We start from the raw sequence: 23,129 nt of genomic DNA on the forward strand, positions 1-23,129 counted from the left end.
CATCAGAGAGGGGTTTACCATGTTTTGCTATGTACAGTGAAATTTGAAAATTGGCATTTGTCAGATGATTTGTTCTAGAAAGATGGTTGGAAAAACTAAGATACTGGGAATTATATTGCCTCAATTCGCCTTCAATAAACTCTTTTCTTTCAGTTTCACTTAGTTTGGTAACATTTTTGTGGTTGGTGTCAAAGTGCCATCTGACACTTGATGTGCGACACACAACACTTTCAGTACAAAGCTGTTGTGTTTTTTTTTGTTGTTTGAAGGTACTAAGTTACGTTTTGTTCTGGGTAAACCATACACCAGATTCTACCACAACAGGGTTGTACTCTGAGCAGACCTCAGATTCCTTCCTCTAGTGGTATCGGAGTTCTATCTCAGTCAATTCTTCGTACTTCCTGTCTTCCCTAAGTCACATTAGAGAAGCAGTGCTGGATACCTTGGATTTCAAGGGTGCCCTAGCAAGCTATCCAGAATGTACAAAACCTCAAAGGAAATCCTCTCAGATTTTTCGTATCCTTCGACCTTAGATTAGGGATAGCTATCACCAGATGTTCCTGAGTACCCTCCTGTAACATCTAGTTCTACCACCTTCCCATCTCTATAAAAGGTTTGTTTGTAGACATAAAGACATAAGCATTGCCATGCTGGGACAGAGCAAGGGTCCATCGAGCCCAGCACCTGTCTCCGACAGCGGCCAAAAGAACAAGTAGTGGATTATTCCTACGTCCATTCAAAAACAATCTATGTCCTTTTCCTCCAGGAAGCTGTCTAACCTTTTTTTTAAACTTCGCTAAGCCAACCGCCCCAACCACCTTATCTGGCAACGAATTCCAAAGTCTAACCACGCGTTGAGTGAAGAAATACTTCCTCACATTCGTTTTAAATTTACTACACTGCAGCTTCATCGCATGCCCCCTTGTCCTAGTATTTTTGGAAAGCGTAAACAGACGCTCCACATCAACCTGTTCCATTCCACTCATTATTTTATAGACCTCTATCATATCTCCCCTCAGCCGCCTTTTCTCAAAGCTGAAGAGTCTCAGCCTCTTCAGCTTTTCTTCATAGGGAAGCCATCCCATCCCCTGAATCATCTTTGTCGCCCTTCTCTGCACCTTTTCCAATTCCATCTTTTTTGAGGTGCAGAGACCAGAATTGAACACAATACTCGAGGTGCGGTCGCACCATGGAGCGATACAATGGCATAATAATATACTCATTTTTGTTTTCCATCCCTTTCCTAATAATACCCAACATTCTATTTGCTTTCCTAGCCACAGCAGCACATTAAGCAGAAGATTTCAACGTACCATCAGTGATGACACCTAGATCCCTCTCTCGGTCTGTGACTCCTAACGAGGAACCTTGCATGACGTAGTTATAGTTTGGGTTCCTCTTTCCCACACGTATCACTTTGCACTTGCTCACATTAAACGCCATCTGCCATCTAGACGCCTAGTCTCCCAGTCTCGTAAGGTCCTCTTGTAATTTTTCACAATCCTCCCGCGATTTAACGACTTTGAATAACTTTGTGTCATCAGCAAATTTAATTACCTCACTGGTTACTCCCATCTTTAGGTCATTTATAAATATGTTAAAAAGCAGCAGTCCCAGCACAGACCAATGGGGAACCCCACTAACTACCCTTCTCCATTGAGAATACTGACAATTTAACCCTACTCTCTGTTTTCTATCTGTTAACCAAATTTTAATCCACAATAGAACACTACCTCCTATCCCATGACTCTCCAGTTTCCTCTGGAGTCTTTCATGAGGTACTTTGTCAAACGCCTTCTGAAAATCCAGATACAGAATATCAGCCGGCTCACCTTTATCCACGTTTGTTAACCCCTTCAAAGAAATGTAGTAGATTGGTGAGGAAAGACTTCCCTTCACTAAATCCATGTTGACTTTGTCCCATTAGTCCATGCTTTTGAATGTGCTCTGTAATTTTGTTCTTTATAATAGTCTCTACCATTTTGCCCGACACCGACTTCAGACTTACCGGTCTATAATTTCCCAGATCTCCTCTGGAACCTTTTTAAAATATCGGCGTTATATTGGCCACCCTCCAATCTTCCGGTACAACGCTTGATTTTAAAGATAAATTACATATCTCTAACAGTAGCTTCGCCAGCTCATTTTTTAGCTCTATCAGTACCCTTGGTTGAATACCATCCGGTCCAGATTTGCTACTCTTCAGTTTGTCAAACTGCTCCATTACGTCTTCCAGGTTTACGGATATTTCATTAAGTTTCTCCGACTCAGCCTCAAATACCTTGTCCGGCACTGGTATCCCACCCAAATCTTACTCGGTGAAGACCGAAGCAAAGAATTCATTTAATCTCTCTGCTACGGCTTTGTCTTCCCTGATCACCCCTTTTACTCCTCGGTCATCTAGTGGTCCAACTGATTCTTTTGCCGGCTATCAGTTTTCGCCTCTAACGCTATCTTTCTTTCAAAATCCCTCTTTGCCTTTCTTATCAGCGCTTTGCATCTGACTTAACATTCTTTATGCTGCTTCTTATTTTCTTCAGTCGGTTCCTTCATCCATTTTCTAAAGGATCCCTTTTTAGCTCCAATAGCCTCCTTAACCTCACTTTTTAACCATGCCGGCTGTCGTTTTGTCTTCCGTCCTCCTTTTCTGATATGTGGAATATGTCTGTATATCACCCAGTCTCTCCTTTTCCTCCAGGTTATCAGGTTTCTCTTCATGTGTCTTATGGCGCAAACCCCATACCATTTTTGTCACTTTCTCTGAACCGCTTCAAGTCTTTTTACATCCTTAGCGAGATACGGTAGCTAAGGATTTCCATTCCTGTGAAGATGCTTGGAGAAAGCAAAACTGCTGACATGTAGCAGTGTTTTCCAGGGACAGGAGGGGACATAATTTACATTTCCCGGCCTCCTCCCCTAGGAGTTGTATTCTATTAGCTGGTCTTGTGTGGTCATGGTGGGTGGGGAGGCGCATGCACTGTACTTCCAAAAGCTTCTAGACAAGAAGCTGGGGATTTTCCTGCACTGGCTCCATCCTGTTTTAAAAAAAAAAATTAAACATTTTTGTTGGCCCTAGGCACTGTGCTAAGCAATCTGATCATGTCACGCTTTTTCTTTTGTTTTTACTTCAGTGGTTGCCTTTTCCCTATAGGTCTTTCTTTAAGATTGTTTGATTCATAAAACTTATCATACTGGTTTCCCTTTCTTTTTCTTTGATCATTTCTTACACTCCTTCAAGATGCTTCTGTTCCCTTTACTCTCACCATTTAGTTCTTCCTGCACCCAAATTGGCCCACGACACTGCTTTTTTCTTTCTCGGTCCCAAGTTCTGGAGTGTTCTACCCTTTCATCTATTCTGAACCGTTTTAAGAAATTTAAATCTCTACTCAAATCTCATTTTTCTGTTGCTTTTGGACTATCTCGGCAGTGATATTTTTCTTGACTAGGGTTCCACCTGTTATTTATTTGTAAGCACTGGATGATCTTGGTTTGTGTGTTCTCTTTCCTATCAAAATGGAATTTTTTTTTTTTTGCTTAGCTGGTGGTTGGGAGGTGGGGATAGTGCTGGGCAGACTTATAAGGTCTGTGCCCTGAAAAAGACAGGTACAAATCAAGGTAAGGTATACACATATGAGTTTATCTTGTTGGGCAGACTGGATGGACCGTGCGGGTCTTTTTCTGCCGTCATCTACTATGTTACTATGTTATTACACAGAATACATAATGCTTTTCCACTGCGTTCAATAACTCCAAATGACTCTGTCCAGACCTCTTGGAATGCTCTTCCACTATCTGTTTTTGCTTTTTTTGTTGCACTCATTTTTGGGTGTTCAAGACTGAGTCTACAAAAAAACAAAATAAAATAAAAATAATATGAAACTCTCAGGTATTGCAGAGATCATCCCCATCAACATTAAATACAATTTTTTAAAAATATTTTAAGCTGGGCACTAAGCCCACCCCCCACCCAGAAAGAAATCCACCAGCATTACATAAAACTAAAAACCCTGGGACTGAACTGAGAGGGCCCAACTTCTTCAGCTGACACTCCAATAGGCACCGCAGGCAGCCATCACACTGCAACACATGCTCACCATCAATAAAATTAGTTCACAACAAAAGCCTTATAAAACTTCATCCCATCAATAAAATGCTTTAAACCAGCTACATTAAGAAAAATACAACAATCATGAAATGAGATAAATGGTCTGGAAAGACCATTATAGAGGGAGTTACGATTTAGAAGAGGACGAATAGAGGGAAAAAAACAGCCTTGAAATATGAGAATGAAAGGACAGTTATCCAGGGGTAACCCCCAGGGTTCTGGTTGATGGGACATAGGGGAGCCGCCTGATATCCTGAAACAGTGTAGAAAAATGAGCACAAAATTCAGAGTTTACCCACCCCCCACCCTCAACTTCCACTGCCAATTAAACCCTATAGAACAGTGTAGAAAAATGAGCACAAAATTCAGAGTTTACCCACCCCCACCCTCAACTTCCACTGCCAATTAAACTCTATAGAACAGTGTAGAAAAATGAGCACAAAATTCAGAGTTTACCCACCCCCACCCTCAACTTCCACTGCCAATTAAACTTAAAGTTTGGGGATATTACCTGGGCTGGGTCTTGTCATCCTCTGCTCTGCTCCTCCAACTACATGTCGAGTCTGCCACGAACTCTGTACTGATTTAAGGCCTTCTCTATTATGTCAACTGAGCCGGGCTCAAAATCCTGCTTCCAAATGAAAGCATTCAAGTCCTTCTGATATTTGTGCTCCCTCGCTTCCAACTGCAAGTCGAGTCTTCTGCCGAGTGCGGACGATACCGGTGGCTCGGCAGGGGTGGAGTGCAGCACTGCAGCTGAAGAAGGCGGGAATCGCGGAGCGGCGGTTGCACTGAAGACCAGAGGGCGGGCACACACACTGACGTGCTGGCGCACAGGGTGCCGCAGGGGGAGGAAGACGCAATGCAATGACGTTTAGTCCAGATGGGCTGGACTGGAGACGGAGCAAACGCGGGAGAGAGGAGCCTTACAGTGGAGAACGTGGTGGAAGTGGAAGTTGCGCGCCGGTGACACCCCCCCTAGCTGCAGAGCCGAACAGCCAATGCGATGGGCTGCCCAGGCTGCGGTGCCGCGATTGCTTGTTTTTTTTGTAGCAGCCAGCCACGAAGGATGAAGAGAAAGTGGCTGGGCGCACGTGCCAACAGAGAGGGCTCTGCGTGCCATAGGTTCACCATCACTGCCCTAGGCAGAAGAGATTAAAACACTGTGCTACTCCACCATAAGGCCAGGTGCTATGGCTGGAGCCGCAGAATCAGCTAGCTCAAACTGGTAGAAGGCTCAACACCCGAAATGGAGCCTGGCTTGCCCGCCCGAGATGAAACCAGTCTCAGCAACAAGCCATCCTGAAAGCAGGAGCCAATCCCAGCCTGATCCTGAGAGGAGGTCCGGGCTTAACAAGCAAGATCGAACCAAAGCAAGAGACGGAGCCCAGCTGACCTTCTGGAAGGAGTCTAGGCTCGCCCTCCAATGGAGAAACAATGCCCTACAGCAAGAGGCAGGCGCAACAGCCGAAGCTGGCTCCAGACACAAAAGGCAGAAGGGAGCTTGTGAGACCACCAGAAAGAGGGGGCAGGTGCGAGGACAGCGGTCGGCTTGAAGTATAGTATTGGGACCAGACTCGCCCCCCAAAATGGGCTCCAGAGACAGAGCAAATCCTGACCCCCAGGACAATTAGCCAGGTGCAACCTGCTGATGTGGAACAGGTACGAAATGGACTTGCTGAGCAAGGCTGAGAAGCCCAGTCCCAGAAAGGAGAAGAGCCACCATCTAAAGATGGAAGTATGGTCACCCTCCAGGACTGCGTGTTGCTGGACCCCGGTCCATATGAAGGCCAGGGAGGAACAACTACCACGACGGAATCCAATTGAACTCCACAATCCAAGTCACCTATCAAGGCGGCGTGAAGAGAGGTAACCAAAAAGTGGGAACAGGTGAGAGGGAGGAATGACCTGGTCCAACAGTCATAGATGGCGGAGCCTCGGCAGTCAGAGACCAAGACAAAGCCGACTGGTTGAAAAACAGCCAGTCTAGAAGTGAAGAGAGCCAACCCCAGCAGTCAGGCATGGGCAAAGTACAGTCTGCTGTGAAGGATCTTGTTCCCATACCCAGCGACGGTGCCACACACTACCACAGAAATAGGGTGTCACCAGCCGAAACAGCACACGGCCCACTGACAGAACTGAAGAAAAATCCACCTCCAGGGAAGGAGTGGTAAACTGAGGCCTGGAAAGGTGCCAGCACCAGGCCAAGAAAAACGCTCGAAAGATCTAATGGCTCTAAAAGCTATCTCCCTAAACAGAAGATGACTCAAACAGGAGCCGGCTGGAGCAAGGAAGTCTCAACATCTATGACCAGAGAAAGTCTCGGTGTTCACAGACCATGCAAGGGTCGGTGTCCAGAGAGCAAGGAATGGTCACCACTTGGAGCCCAAGCCTGGGATGACATCCAAGACCTAGGAAGGATCCACTTCCAGATACCAAGGAAGGGATGTTTCAAGACTCGGCAAGGGTCGACCACCAGAGACCAAGCACAGGTTTAAGTCCAGTAACCGAGGCAGAGCCAACGGCCAGAGACTGAATATGGATCAATTCCCAGGAACTGACAAGTCCAGCTATTCAGAGACAGATGCAGGAACTACCTGAGGCTGAAGCTGGTGCCAGGGTTGACGGCAAAAATGGAGTAAGGCTCAAAGGCCCGATACGCAGCAAGGCTCGATGGTCGCAGCAGGTCTCAACGTTCAGAAACGAAGCAAGGCTCAAGGACCCAACACAGTGCAAGCTCACAGTGCATAGATAGTACCAGAACCGACATTCAGAGATGGCGCAAGGCTCGATGTACTGAGACTGAGCAAGGCTTGATGTCCCGAGGCTGTGGAAGGCTCGGTGCCCAGAGATGGAGCAAGGCCCAATGGTTGAAAAAGGAGCAAGGCCCTAAGGCCACAGTCAGACGAAGTCCCGACAGAGATAGAGCACGGTTCTCTGGTGAAGATAGACCAATTCTCGATGTTCAGCCCAGAGAAAGACAACTTCCAAGGGTGAGATATGGGACCATGTCTGCCATCCAAAGCCAGAACCAGGCTCGACGCCCAAAGACAGAACAGATGATGCTGTTCCAAGATAGGACAAAACTGGAAGACCGCAGGAGGGCAAGACTCTAGGCCCAACTAAGGTGCCAGGCCTGACCTCGAAAGGGATTAGGTCCCGATGCCCCAGGGACACTGTGGAAACATGAGAAACCAAAAACAGCTTCAACGCAACCAAGAAAATGTTGGCACTGTAGGGACAACCCCGCCCGCAGAAACGTAACCAGTATGCCACAGGAACTATGCAGCCATAAGAGAGCAAGCAATACTGTCACATAAAAAGGGGTCCTAGCTATCCCCTAGGAGACCACAAAGGGAAGCCTGAGGCTCCCAGATACAGTCTAACAACGCTAGGAAATACCACTACAAGGAAACTGTAGGTAGCCAAAACCAAACCGCCAGAACGAGTTAGCCAAGATCCAGCTCTTGCCATAGAAAAGGGGCTCCTAGCCTCACGACCTCAAGCTGCGGACACCGCAGCAGCTGCAGAGTTATCAGTTACCGTAAGCACACTATAGGCCCAGAATGCCACCAGACCACCGACTGGTATAAGGCGGCAATCCCAGGGAGCAGCAGCAGCAGCCCCCTGGCTAGCATACTGGAAGCAGAATGAGGCAAAGAAACAAAAGGAGGCCTCAAATCCCTGCAAAACTCTAAGCAGGAGAGCCTCTGGAGTGGTGCCAAATCCAAGAATATGGAGATAGAGTAGACCGCTAAGCGAGCACAGCAGACCCTGTAGCCCACGTCCGAAAAGGCAGAGTAAGCCCTAAACTAGTCAGTCCCAAGGTAGGAGAAGCCATGAAGTCCAAAGGTTCAAAAGGCGAGAACCCACCCAGAAAGGGTGGACTCTTAGAGTAGCCGCGCTGAACCGGGGTAGAGAAGTTCCCACAGGGGCCCGACATCCCCTGCCAACTAGCGGCCCCTAGGACAATCCAACGTTCAGGAGGATGACTAGTCAAGGAACACAGCACCACTACCACTCCTGGGGAAGCCCTGTCTGGCGCCCTGGTGCTGCAATGGCCCAGCACCAAGACCCTCTCTATTACTAAAGCTCGCTGAGGACAACTCAGGGAGCCCAAGTTAAAGGCATTAACCGGAGTGGCAAAGGCCAAATGCCAGCAACCCCCACCTCGCCCCTGCGAGAAACGCAAGCGAAAAAGAATCTTGACCCGGGAAAAGCAAAAACCAAGGAAGAGGCCAGGGAGCCGAAGTATCGGCTAGCGGGGAAGGAAGGAAAAAGCAGCCAAGCAGAGCCGTGACCCCCCACGCATGGCAGTTGCTTCCTGGGAATTAAAAAAATTTTTTTAGCCAGCCCTCTGCAACGTCCTCCAGCTACCAACTGCCACAACTAGAAGGAGAGCCGTCTTCCATTCTATCAACACTTTCCCAATACCCGAGAAGGCCATTAGGAAGGAAACTGGTAGCCAAAAAGCGTGGGAACAAGCCGATTGCGTTGTAAACCTCCCAACCCCGCCTGACTGAATAAACTGATGAGAGCAGAACTGAAAAAGCAGCTAAAAGAAAAGAAAATCTACTGCAGGAGCTCTCCGTATGCTGGCTGAAGCAGTTTGCCGTGAAAGAGAGGAATCCTGATGCAGAGGACAGACAGAGCGCTGGAAAAAGAGGAGCCCGTCAAAAAGTACTGCCGCTGACCCAAAGGCCCCTCGTCCCCCCCCCCCCCAGCAAAGCGCTGAGGAATGTGAAAAATCAGCACAGCCCATCCGAAGGGAAGCCAGCCAGCTCGTGCAGCCGCAGAAAGGATGGTAATATCAACAAAATAGGGCTGTAACAAGAGAGTCCCAGCCAACAAAGAAAGGAACATATATCAAACCTGACAGGAATGAAGTAGTCCAACGGTGAAGCAGATTGATCTGTGGGATGCTATGGAATTTAAACATCTTAATATTGCTTTCTCCAATGAGGACTTCAGCCAACATGGGCCATGTTTCGCTGATGCTGCATCAGGGCCTGGTCCTAAACATTAAACTTGTTTTCCAGTTAGTATCCTGACACTGTCACAGTGACTGGTTTTCTTTTGCCAGTTTGGCATTCGGGGGGCCAAAATCCACTGGGGGATTAAGGGGGGCAACCCCTCCAGTGGAGTGCTGCAGATTTAGATGAAAAAGTGGAGTACTGCAGATGAGGGGCGTAGCCAGACACCCAATTTTGGGTGGGCCTGGGCCCAAGATGGGTGGGCAGAAGAACCCCACCCCATCCCATAGGTGATTTGGTCTCTCCTCTCGCCTGCATGCCATATGGTCTCTCAAATATCCCCCCCTCTCCTGCACACCTTTTAAATTTCAGATTTTCACCAGTAGTGAGGAGCAACTAATACACACTACTCATGTAGGCCCCACATCCTTCCCACTGATGCAGCTTCCTGTTTCTGCATAGGCAGGAATACGTCAGAGGGAAGGCTGTGGGGCCGGTGTAAGCAGTATGTATCAGTCGCTGCTTCCTGCAAGCGAAGATCTGCTATTTATAAGGTATGCAGGAGGGACAGGTGTTGGGAGTTTTCCGCTTGGGAATCTCTGCTGGCCACATCATAAGTGTGCTGCTACTGGTGGGCCTGAGCTCAAAGTGGGTGGGCCTGGGCCACCCAAGCCCACCCTTGGCTACGCCACTGCTGCAGATTTAGATGAAAAAGTATTATGGACCAATGAAGAGTAGTGCGAGTCATGAGCCTAATGTCCTCATATGGAACAAGTTGCCGCTGAGGTCCTAAGAATAAGGGAAACAATGAACTAGAACCTGTGATTAGAATTATCAATACAGTGCTGGGTTTTTATTAGTGAGTAGATATTGTGCCCCTGCTGAGCAAAATTAAAGGACCACATAACGCGATTTACCAAGTATATTTAGGACTTGGTAAATAGCCGCTATATAGAACAGCAGTCCACTGGAGGGATTAGGAGTTGCCTCCTTAACCCCCCAGTGGCTTTTGTCCCCCCAAATGCCAAACTGACAAAGAAAACCAGTCACTGTGAGAGAGTCAGGATAATAACCGGTTATGTTTCCCAGATTACAAACATAACCAGTTATGTTGCCATTACACAACGTAACTAGTTATGTGCTGGCTTTGAACTTGTCATTTTTTATATGTTTATTTTTTCTAAAATGGATGCTTATGTTGCATGTTCTGGCGAATAAACTTCCATTTCTCCTGTATTTTAGAACAGGCTCTACGTTGGCAGATTCTGTTTTAAAATATAGGCGAAACTTAAGATGCATGTCTCAATTCCTACTTCTATGACCTGTCTAAAATTGGGTTGTATATGAAAAACTAGGTGATAGATATGAAGTTTCTGCATCTATTAACCAAGACTCCACTAAGTATATCTAAATGATGCTCTAAGATAAGGTTCTTAATGAGAAAATGCTCATCACATGTAGACTGAATTTTGAATTCTGTTAGATTTGTCCAGACTAGTAAGAATAAATTTCACCTCTCATCATCCTGCTAGACCAGTCCTAACTAGTGGGATATAAAAAAGCTTACCCTCATGGTGGGAAGGAAGACAAAGCTCTCTCTAAAATGGCTCAGCCAAAGATACTGTCCCCTCTAGTCCAGACATCAATGCCTGATGAACGAATGTAGTGCTGACCAAGCTGCTGCTCCATAAACATCCTGTGGAGACACTGATCTGGCTTCCACCCTAGAAGCCCTTTGAGTTCTCTTCGAATATGCATGGCGATTTCAGACATAAAATAAGGTCCATCTAGCCCGGTATCCTGTTTCTAACAATGGCCAAGTCAGGTCAGAAATATCTGCCAGAATTCCAAAAGGGTAGTTCCTTAGCAAGGGAATAAATGTAAGGGAGTCCCTTTCACTTTTTATTAAGTTCTGCAGAGGGAGGAAAGGGGGTATCCTCTCTAGCATGACCCCATAGTAACCTATGCCAGACAGTCACCTGACAAAAGGCCCTTAGGACCAGGCTCAGGTTCAGCAAGTAGAAGGATCATGCTCTAGCTCCTGGAAGCCTACACGCTGGCCAGCCTCAAACCAAAGAACATAGGATGTAGTATGCGTCCAAGGAAGTCACAACAGTTACAATAAATATCTTGCTACAAAAATCCAACCTGCATTATCTGATGGAGGCAGAGAAATACTGACAGGATTCCTGGCTGCACCACCTGTTATACTGGTGATGTCTCATTAGAATTTTCAGTTTATTTTTTCTGCCTCCATCTATTGGTAAGGGGACATAACCTACTAGTCTAGACTGGTCTAGCAGGATGATAAGGTAATAGCTATTATATTGTTCTATATACTTACACCTGATAGATTCTCAGGTTTTACCTGGATTATCTGTAAATTTCATAAATAGCTGCTACTTTTTTTTTTTATTTTTTTAAAAACTTTTTCCCCAATAAGGGATAGTTTCAAAATCCAGTCTTGCTCAGATGGTGCCTCCATCTGTTTCCAATGCTTTGCAATAACACTCTTTGCCGCCGTTAAGCACATTCTCTTTAAACGTCTCTGCCACTTTACTTCACGGCTATTGCCCAAGCCTAGCAGGCACCACTGAGGTTCACATGAAAACGGCTTGCCCGTGTGCACTGCAATCTTTGCTGTTATATCTCTCCAGAAAGCTTGCAGTTAGTTTTCTGCATGGCCACCAGATGTGTAAGAAGGTACCCACTTCTGCACCGCATCTCCAACATTGCTGCAAGACCCCTGGGAACATTGCATGCAACCGGTGCGGGGTTAAGTACCATCTCAAGAGAACCTTGAAGGCATTTTCTTTTAACAACACATAGTTCGAAGCTTTTTTAACTTCCAATATAATTGCCATCCATTCGTTTGTTGTGAACACCTTCTGCAAGTCTTGTTCTCACTGGGACATATAATTACATTTCTCAAAAGTCCTGCCTCGTATAAACTTATACAGTATAGATATAGCTCCCTTCATTTTCCCTATGGATCCCCATAAGTTCTCCAACCCTTCATGTTCCTCTGGATCCTTCCTCAACCACCCTTGTTTATGCATATAGTGTTGAACTTGCAAGTAGAAGAATCTATCTGTCTGTGACCCCACATTGCTCCTTGAGCTCTACAAACGTTCTTAACCTTCCATCTTCCAGCAAATCCCTAAAGCTCACCAATCCCCTCTCCGCCACCCTATTCCCCACCCCCACCCCCACTCTAAAGCTTGGTTCCCCCCCAATGTGTGCATATGTGGATGTAGTTCTAGATTTCCAAAAACGTGTTCTGAGAGATGCCCACATAGTGAGGAGATGGCCCACATATGGATTAGAGGACATCTTACTATAAGTATGGGGCGGAATAGAGGCCCAAATAATCGATTTCAAGCTATATTTCTGCACCATCAGTTGATCCATGCACGCCGCCACTGACGGTCTCTCCTGACTCCATGCAGAAATGAATTTTAACTGGGCTGCCCAATAGTACCATTCTAAATTCGGTACCCTTCTCCTGCCCATATCCACCGACCGCCATAGCAGTTTCCTACTTTGTCTGGGTGCTCTGCCCCCCATATGAATTTTGAAACATCTCGCTGCACCTTTCCCAGCTACCCCCTGGGAACCTGTATCGGTAGAGTTTGGAACAGAAATAACACTCAGGGCAGAACATTCATTCGGACCGCCTCTATCCAGCCCCACCATGATAACCATCTTCCCTCCCATATCCTTATGTATTTGCTGAAACAAAGGTGTGTAATTCAGATTATATAGCTGAGATATCTCTATGGGTATCAACCCCCAGATATTTGACATTACCCAACTTCAATCTAAATGGAAATCCTTGTGAAAGCTCTTCCATCCTGTGCTGTGTAATGGACACTCCAATCATTTCTGACTTGTCATCGTATACCTTAAACCCAGATATCTTACCAAACTTATCCAACTTTGCCACCAATATTGGGAGAGTCAAACTGGGGTTTTTTTCCCCAAAAAATAGCACATCGTCGGCAAAAAGAGCCATCTTATGCTCAGTATCCCCTATAAGAATTCCCTTAATATCTACTGACTCTCAAATCTTCTGTGCCAATGGCTCAATTGAGAGAGCAAAGAGCAATGGTGACAGTGGGCACCCTTGTCTAGTTCCCCGCTCTATCTGGAAGGCTGATGCGTATCCCCTATTCACTTTGAGTCTAGCTATCGGTTTCTCATATAACCTTTTTTAGCCACCCTATTAGACCATAGCCGAACCCCATATGATCCAACAACTCCCATAGATAGGGCCACTCAACCCTATCGAAGGCTTTTTCTGCATCTGTACTTAATAGAGCTACCGGAATTCCCCTCTGTTGAGCCTCCCATATGACATGCAGGGTGTGTCGAATGCTATCAGTCACCTGCCTACCCATGACAAATCCAGATTGGTCTGTGTGAATTAATTTAGGCATTATCTCCCCAAGCCTGCCCACCAGCACCTTGGATAGAATTTTTATATCCAAATTTATCAGTGAAATTGGCCGATATGAGCCACACACAGCAGGGTCTCTTCCCGGTTTCAGTATTAACGAGATCCCTGCTTCATGCATGCTAGCTGGTAGTGATTGGCCTCTAAAGCAAGCGTTCCCTACCCTCATCAGTAAGGGCCCCACCTCCCCTGCAAATACTTTATAGAACTTAGCTGAGTAGCCATCAAGGCCAGGTGCCTTCCCTCCCTTAAGTTCTTTTATGGCCTGCTTGATTTCATCCAGATGGAATGGAGCTTCCAGCTTTTCTCGATCCTCACGCGACAACCTTGGCAAACACAGCCCATTTAGGCTCTTTCATGCCTCATCTGTCGCTACTCCTATCTCACTACTATATAGAGCTTGATAGAATTTTGCAAATTGATCCCTAATTTCTTTATCCCGATAATACATCTGATCTCCTGACCCTTTAATTTTTGTAATAGTTGAGGCCCGTTGCCGATGTCTCAGATAATTAGCTAGCATCCTGCCTGATTTATTTCCAAATTCATAAAATTTTTGCTGGAGGATCTTCCTCATAAATTCTACCCTCTCCACATGCATCTTCTCGAGTTCTATATGACATTGTCTTAGACCTCTCCTGACCCTCCCCCTCTTGATGTCGACATTCCAGGTTCACTAACCTCGCCCTCAACTCTAATTCCCTTGCTTCCCTATTGTGCTTTCTTCTAGCTCCCCACTTAATAAGGTGGCCCCTCACCACTGCCTTCATCGCATCCCACAAGGTTCCATCTGATACCTCCCCTGTGTCGTTGAGTATACAATAGCTCTGAATAACCTCCCAGACATCATCACACACCTTCTTATCCCCCAATATTAACTCATTTAGCCTCCAAAAGAGTTGGCGACCTTCCTCTGTCAATCCCTTCAGCCCAATCTCCACCAGAGCGTGGTCTGATATGGAAATGGAGCCAATTTCTGAATCTGTTACATGTTCCCATAATTAGCGACTGCACCACACCATATCTATTCTGGTGTAGGTGTTCTGAGAATGAGGAAAAAAGTATAGGATCTTTGACTCGGATGTTTAAGCCGCCAAACCTCCACTACATCTAATGTAGAAGTGAGGGACTTTAATTGTTTACAATGGGCTATTTGTGTATTACTCATCCCCTTTGAGTGATCTCTAGATGTCATACTTATATTAAAGTCCCCTCCTAGTATCATCACCCCTTTCTGGAATTGGAAGAGCTCTCCCTTAATCTGAGCAAAAAATTCTCCCTGTCCTGAATTGGGTGCATACAAATTAACTAAAGTCACTGCCTTTCCATATAATAGTTCCCTAACAGCCAAACATCTTCCAAATTCGTCCCTATACACATCCTCCATCACAAATGGTATCTCTCTGCGGATGTAAATCACTAAGCCACCCACCGTACCCCTACGTGTATCAAAGTGTGTAATACATTCACTATACGCCCGGTGCTTAAGTAGATGGGCATCTCTCTTTCTAATATGTGTTTCCTGTAATAGTATAATATCCCAGTGGTGTCTCTGCAGTTCACGGTGTACCAAATTACGTTTTATCTGTGAATTCAACCCATTAACATTCCAGGACCCCAGGTTCAGACCCTTTTCCCCCTCCCCCCCCCCCCTGTGTGGAGCAGAACTATTATCCGCCAGCTGTTGTGTTTGAGGAAGTTACTCCTCGTCAGTGCAGACCACCTATTTTCCCCCTTGGTCTATATTTCCCTGTCTACCCCCTCCCTTAAACACTTCCACCTTAATCAAAACCAATCCAACAGTGCAATAAACATTGAAACCATCCTCTTCCTTTTTTACCCCTCATCCATAATATATGTGCAGACCTATTCACCACCGTTGCATTTATGCAACATGTATATTTTAATCAGAGTTGTCTCATACTTCCCCTCATGTAACTCTTTCTTTGGTTGATAGCTGAGGCGAGGTCTCTTTTCTGGGTCTCGCTCTTTGCTAAGATGACCCCTTCTTTGCCGTAGCTGTTGTATTGAAGGGGCCTCCGGGTGTCTCCGAGGGTAAGATTGTGCAGCCTAATTCTTTCAGGACTTTCCATGCCTCTCCAAGTGTGACTACCCGATGAGTTTGCCCCTCCGCTGTAAATTGAAGGCCAAAAGGAAAGACCCATCTGTATCTAAAGTTAGATTGCAGCAAATACTTTGTGAGATCCCTGAATTCTCTTCTCCTCTGAAGCGTTCCAGTCGCCAGATCTTGGAACACCAGAATTTTTGATTTTCCCAGAGGATCTCTCCCCATGATCTCCCTTTTCCATATCATGTCCTTAACTGTATAGTCTTTAAAGCAAACCACAATATCTCTGGGTTGTGAGTCTCTTTTGGGTCCCAAACTTCTGTGCACTCTATCAAACTTTATCTCTGGCTCCGCGCTGCCCGTCTGTCCCTCTCCTCTTGGGTCTATAATTCGGACGCAGATTTCCCTGATAACCTTTGCAAAATCCATATTCTGGTCCGTTTCGGGGACCCCTTGAATCTCAAACTGCTCCTTCTGGAGCGATTCTCTAAGTCCTTGAGTTCCAGCTGCATTTTTGCTTTCTCGATTGTAAGGACAGTACGGAGTTCCTCCACTGCTCCCTCCACATGTTCCTGCGTTTCCTCAGCCTGCTCGACCCTGCTGCTAATCTCTCTCACCTCCTTCTGGATATCTATGACTGCCTCTTTTATTGTTTGTCGGACTGCTGACATTTTGGCCTTCAAAGCTTTGAACCACCTCGCTACCTCCTGTTTGGTGAGCTCGGTGTCGCTTTCTTGCTGTTCCGCTGGCCCTCTGTCTCTGACCCCGAGTCTACGGCAGCCATTTTGGCACTTGTCTTATGCGGGAAGCGACTTGTGCTCGCCGCCTCTGCTCTTTGTGCCGCCGCATATTTAAACTTTCCAGCCGCTACCTTGTCGCCATTAGATCTCCTCTCTCTGGTTTCAATTTTTTTCTTTCGTTCGGAGTTTGAAAACCGGGAAAATCGCAAATTTCTCCACCACCCTGACGGAGCTCTGAATTCAGGCGTCCATCTCTCCGGCGATGACGTCACTTCCTCCTTAAATAGCTGTTTCTTTAGGAAAATGGTGTACAGCTCTGAGTGTTCATATCAGCACGAGTATGCTGCAAGGATGAAGGGGACGTTTGGCATATACAGAGTGGGAAGGTGGAAGAGGCATGTTGCAAAGTCAAAAATAGGCAGTACAATGGTCTCCACACAGACCAGATGAGAGTGGCTGTGTTTGGGAAGCAGCTAAGCAGGTTGGAGGGTTATACTTGGGGGAAGGAAAGGGTGAGAGAGAGAATGTGTGTGAATGTCTGGAGGGCAAGGTGATTTGGCGAGAAAGTTTATTTATTTGCCCTAGCAAGTCCATGCCACTCTGAGATAAAGAGGGGTAAAGGGAAGAAAAAACATTTGGATGCACATCTGCCCCCCCTTCAATCTATGTCAGTATCAATGTAACCATAACACAGAAATTTCCAGGTATGTATATTCTCCAGTTTTTATAGTACTGACTTCACTTGTGTCATAAGGACAAGAGATATAAATTCTCAAAGCACATATTTCAATCACTAAACTGAAAATAAAATCATATTTTCTACCTTTGTTGTCCAGTGATTTTATTTTTCTAATCATCTTGCTCCCAAGTCTCTGGTTATGCTTCCCTCTGTTTGTGCTCTTAACTCTATGTCCAGGGTCCTCTGTCCATTTGCTATTTCTTTTCTCTCCTTTCTTCTTTACTTTCTGCCCTACATCCATCTTTGCCACTGATTTTTCATGATTAGCTTTCTTCCATTTTTCTGTCTCCTTCTCAAATCTATATACTTTTCCATCTTCTCCCTCTCTTTCCTTCCCCTCTCCTCCATCCATATACACCATCTCCTTCCTCTCTTCCCTTTTCATCTATCCATATACACCATATCCTCTCTTCCTTTCCCTCCATCCATGTGTAACATCTTCCCTCCCTTCCACCCATGAGCACCATCTCCTTCCTCTCATGTCCCCTCCCTTCCATTCATCTATTAGCACCAGCTCCTCCCTCTCTCATCCCGTTCCTTCCATTCATCTATTAGCACCAGCTCCTCCCTCTCTCATCCTGTTTCTTCCACCCAGGAGCACCATCTCCTCCCTCTCTCATCCTGTTTCTTCCATCCATGAGCACCATCTCCTTCTCTCTTCCCTTCTCCTCCATCTATCCATGAGCATTTTCCCCTCCCTCTCTCTTTCCCTCCATGTGCACATTTCCCCATCCCCTCCCTCTCTTCCCTTCACGTTACCTCCATCCATGAGCATGTATCTCTCCCCCTCCTCTTGGTCCGGCATCTTTCACCCTGACCTTCCCTGCTCGAGTCTGGCATCACTCTGCCTTGCTTCTACCCATCTGGTAGGGTCTCTCCCTCTTTTTTCCTTGTCCTCCATTTCCTGCCCCCTTCCCTCTCAAAATGCTCTTACAACTTGTCTTTCTGGCAGCAATTCAGCCAAGCTACCTCCAGCCAGCCCTCTGTGCACCCCTCCCATGCAGCAACAGGAAATAGGAACAACCCAATAAATTATAAAGGAAAAAAAAAGACTTAATTATCATTGTACCTGATATTCTGGAATTCCTGTTCAGAGGCAGGAAATGGAAACGCCCACATACCTGAAGTGCTATGAACATTGGTGAATGAGTTGTCAGAGGCACTGTAGGGCCAGGCACCAGGTGAAGGCAGCGAGGTGTTGAGGGAAGAATTAGACCCTGCAAAAGGACATATGAAGGAAAGATAACATTATATGATTATATCACAGAAATCAATGACAATAACCTGTCAGATAAAGTCCTATTTCTAAAAATACCAGCCATAAACAAATGTTTAACAGCAACAATCTGGTATTTTTGGGAAAGCAATGTCTTACATTCTGACCCATCAATTTCCTCTCACTCCTTTGGGCTTTTAATTCAACTAGAAAAAGCCCCTACCACAACTGCAATGCCATGTCTGCCCTTAACCACATTTGTGGTATCTCCCACTTTCTTTTTTTTTTTTAAATAACTCTTCCTCTTTAACTAGCCTGGTTAATACAGTAACAAGTCATAGGCAGTAGCTACCGATTGCAATTCTCTCCAGAATTTGAGTCATGTGCAGTCTAAGGGGAATATGGAGAGCATGACTTACATACAGAACATGATTTACATAATTGTACAATCAAGTACATATGTATAAGCAAACATGCTGACAAGACTGCATGTAGGCACCACCTAGTTACAATGTACTATGTCATTTATAAATTATGCATTACATACACAGAGGAACCCATGCAAAAGTTTCAAGTTTTATTTAGATTTATTAATCCGCCAGTCGGGAATACCATCTAGGCGGCTTACAATATAATCAATGTTAAGGGTATAGCAAGATGTGCACATAGACAGACAACTGAAAGTGAGGAAAGGGTTAGGAGCTCCATCTTGTTGATTGAAAGTAGGGAGGAAGAGAACGATAGGGAAGCTCTCGGTAATTTAGCAGGGCGTTTTGCACTTGAAAGCATCTTGAAAAAGAAACGTTTTGAGATCTGATGTTGCAAAGAGGTGGGCAGGAGATTCCAGAAATGTGGACCTTGAACTGAAAATATTGAAATCTGAGTATGTCCTGCAGCTATATGCATGCAAATTACTGCCTTGTTAAAGAACTCACTGCCAAGTGTTACCCTTCCTGTCAGTTCCTGAGCAGTGACTGACTCTGGCACTAACAGGAAGGGAAATATAAAAAAAAACAAACAAAAAAAAAACCAAAACAAAAAGTCACAGGCGGGCCTGCATCAGTCTTGATTCCCCCCTTCCCAAGGGAATTTTTCCCTTATACGGAAGATGAACCGTGTGGGGTAAGGTTCCACCAACTTGAAGGTGGTGGGAAGTGGTTGTTGCACACTGCTTGTTTCTTTCTAGCCCTGTTGGGTTTGTCTGGTTTTATTTCTAGACCTCACAAGGATAAAGTGTTTAAGTGTGATGTTAAACATGGGGCTGAAGACTGAAGGGGGTTGAGAGACAAGAAACAAAACAGAGAAAAATCAATGTCTGTGTAGGAAAGAAAGAAGATGAGGAAAAACAAGAACTGATAAATGGGCAAGAGACCCTGGAGAAGAAGGTAGAACACAGAAGAAACTAAAAAGGGACCATCTTCAGTTCAATTTACAATACTGCAAATGTATAATCAATTTCTAGGAAGCCAAATATAATTTTCTGAACTACTCTATTTTGCTATGTGATAAAAAGTGACTGCTCAAGCTGTCTCCTGCTCAGGTTATTGCTGTAGATGTAAAATGAGTTAATTTCCTTGATTTGCATTGGTGCATATATATGTTAATTTTTCGCTTGCAGTATTTAGTATTGGCATTCAGTCTCCTCTGATTTTGTGAGCTATTCAGGAGATTAGCAATGCTAATTAAGACTATTTCTCTTTTGATGGTGGCAGCCAGAGGGAGAATATTAGGTTGTGTTCAGCACCCCCAATCATCTTGAAAAGTTGGCTCCTATGAGCAGTGACCCTTAAATGTTTCTTTGCAAATGCTGAGTGACACATATAACTTCCTATTTGCCACTATCCCATACAGGCCATATTTATGGATTAATCTTTAATTGTTTGGCTGAGACTGGGGAAATTATTGACTGGTAGAGACCTCTGTGTTTCTTTTCAAGTAATTGTAGGTTTGCTGAGACCAAAGATGTGACTTATGGAATCAAGACTTTTTTGGCCTAGTGGTTAGAGTGGTGGGTGGACTTTGGTCCTAGGGGAACTGAGGAACTGAGTTCGATTCCCACTTCAGGCACAGGCAGCTCCTTGGGACTCTGGGCGAGTCACTTAACCCTCCATTTCCCCATGTAAGCCGCATTGAGCCTGCCATGAGTGGGAAAGCACGGGGTACAAATGTAACAAAAAAAAAATTATTCCAGTATTTCTATATTTGAAAGCATAGTGTATTTTGTGCAGAACAGTGAACAAAAACTTTTCCTTTCTTGCATTCTGAATTGTAATCTTTTGACAGCAGAAAAAGCGAAGATACTTATCTGTAGCAGATATTCTCCAAGGACAGCAGGCTGATTGTTCTCACATGTGGGTCGATGTTCGCGGCGGCCCAGGAAACGGAGCAAATTTTGAAGCAAAAATAAAAAGTTTTGCCCAGTCTTCTGGTGCGTGAATCATGCGCACCGCGCATGCGCAGACAACTTCCCGCCCGTTGCGCGAGCGTGCCCCTTAGTTAACACAAAAAGCATACAACAAACTAGTAACAACGCCAAAGGGGGGGTGGGCAGGTTTGTGAGAACAATCAGCCTGCTGCCCACGGAGAATACCTGCTACAGGTAAGTATCTTCGCTTTCTCCGAGGACAAGTAGGCTGCTTGTTCTCACATGTGGGGTATCCCTAGCAACCAGGCTCACTCAAAACAATGAACATTGGTCAATTGGGCCTCCCAACGGCGAGGACATTTATTTATTTATTGCACTTGTATCCCACATTTTCCCACCTATTTGCAGTCTCATAGATTGACCTGAAACCATAAACAACCAACTGAGAGTGCAGCCTGGAACAGAACAAAAATGGGCCTAGGAGGGTAGAGTTGGATTCTAAACCCCAAACAGATTCTGCAGCACTGACTGCCCAAACCGACTATCCTGTTGAAGGCAGTAGTGAGATGTGAATGTGTGGACTAATGACCACGTTGAAGCCTTGCAAAGATCTTCAATGGAGGCTGACTTTAAGTAAGCCACTGATGCAGCCGTGGCTCTAACATTATGAGCCGTGACATGGCCCTCTAGAGTCAGCCCAGCTTGGGCTAAGTGAAGGAAATGCAATCTGCTAGCCAACTGGAGACTGTGTGTTTTCCGATGGCAACTCCCCTCCTGTTGGCATTGAAAGAAACAAAGAACTGGGCGGACTGTCTGAAGGGCTTTGTGTGCTCCACGTAAACAGCCAATGCTCTCTTACAGTTGAAGGTATGCAAACTGCTTTCGTCAGGGCAGGTATGAGGACGGAGAAAGAATGTTGGCAAGACAACTGACTGGTTCAGATGGAACTCAGACACCACCTTCAGCAGGAACTTAGGGTGCGTGCGGACTACTCTGTTGTGATGAAACTTGATATAAGGTGCATGCACTACCAAGGCCTGAAGCTCACTGACCCTACGAGCTGAAGTAACAGCCACCAAGAAAACGACTTTCCAGGTCAAGTACTTCAGATAGCAGGAATTCAGTGGCTCAAAAGAAGCTTTCATCAGCTGGGTGAGAACGATGTTGAGATCCCATGACACCAGTGGAGGTTTGACTGGGGGCTTTGACAAAAGCAAACCTCTCATGAAACGAACTACTAAAGGCGTTCCAGATCGCTCGCAATTCCAGGAGATGGATCTGAAGGCCTTTTTCCTGAAAGGACCAGGCTTCTTTAGTGTGAAGTCCATCTACATGAGTTCCCCACCCCAGGAGGGATGCATCTGTTGTGACCACTCTTTGTGGTTGAGGAATTTGGAACGGACATCCCAAGGTCAAATTGGATTGAATCGTCCACCATTGCAGAGAATTCCGGAAGTCGGTGGACAGCTGGATTACATCCTCTAGACTCCCCGCAGCTTGATACCACTGGGAAGCTAGGGTCCATTGAGCTGATCTCATGTGTAGACATGCCATGGGAGTCACATGAACTGTGGAGGCCATGTGCCCCAGAAGTCTTAACATCTGCCGAGCCGTGATCTATTGAGGCGCTTGAACTATGGACACCAGGGACAGGAGATTGTCTGCTCTTGCCTCAAGAAGATAAGCTCAAGCTGTCTTTGTGTTCAACAGAGCTCCGATGAATTCCAACTTTTGAACTGGGGTGAGATGGAGTAATTGATCACGAACCCAAGAAGTTCTAGCACCTGAATAGTCATTCGCATGGACTGTAGAGCACCTGCCTTCCAGGTGCTCTTCATCAGCCAATCGTCGAGATAAGGGAACACATGCACTCCCAGTCTACGTAGCTGTTACGCTCCTCACCTGGTTCCAGGCCTGTGCGGCCGATTTGCCGGCAAGGTGCAGTCCAGCTGAGATAGCCGGCTATTTTGGATGTGGTTTCTCCAGGATGGGTCTGTTTCTGTTTCTGGCAGCCGTCATCTTGGTTGGATCAAGGACAGCAGCCATCTTGGCTAGCTCAGGAGGGGGCAGCCATCTTGAAGTAACGAGGTCAGGAAGGAAGCCCATATTTGGATGTAGGCACCTCTGCTGATGGAGGCAGCCATCTTGAATCAGCTGCACATGCTTGAGCCTAATTCCTCCACTACTTAAGGCCCTGCCTTCAGTCCTTCGTTGCTTCGGCCTTAATTGTGTTTGAGGTCCATGCCGGTGCTCCTTGCTTTCAGTTCCAGTGTTCCAGACCTCGGCTTGTTTCCCGGACCTCGCTTGTTTTGCTGCCTGCCTTCACCTTGGACTGTTTTTGACTACTCTTTGCCCTACGGATTTACTTGGCTTTTGGCCTGTGTCTGTTTGCCTGCCTGTCTGGTCAGTGGTCGTGCAACCTCGCCTGTTCCAGAAGTCCTGGTGGCTGCCTGAACCTGGGGGCTCA

General features: G+C 45.9%; 1 protein-coding gene across 1 annotated transcript in view; it reads right to left on the bottom strand.

Annotated features, from left to right (window-relative positions):
- TNRC6B (trinucleotide repeat containing adaptor 6B) overlaps positions 1 to 23,129 on the bottom strand; it is a gene marked incomplete at its 5' end in the record, with an annotated part of 663,786 nt that overhangs the window by 94,165 nt on the left and 546,492 nt on the right. The window contains 1 exon segment of the mRNA XM_030210577.1: positions 18,203 to 18,298. Within this exon segment, the coding sequence (XP_030066437.1) occupies positions 18,203 to 18,298 (96 nt within the window).

This window comes from Microcaecilia unicolor, chromosome 1, assembly GCF_901765095.1.
Source record: "Microcaecilia unicolor chromosome 1, aMicUni1.1, whole genome shotgun sequence".
Lineage (NCBI taxonomy): Eukaryota > Metazoa > Chordata > Amphibia > Gymnophiona > Siphonopidae > Microcaecilia > Microcaecilia unicolor.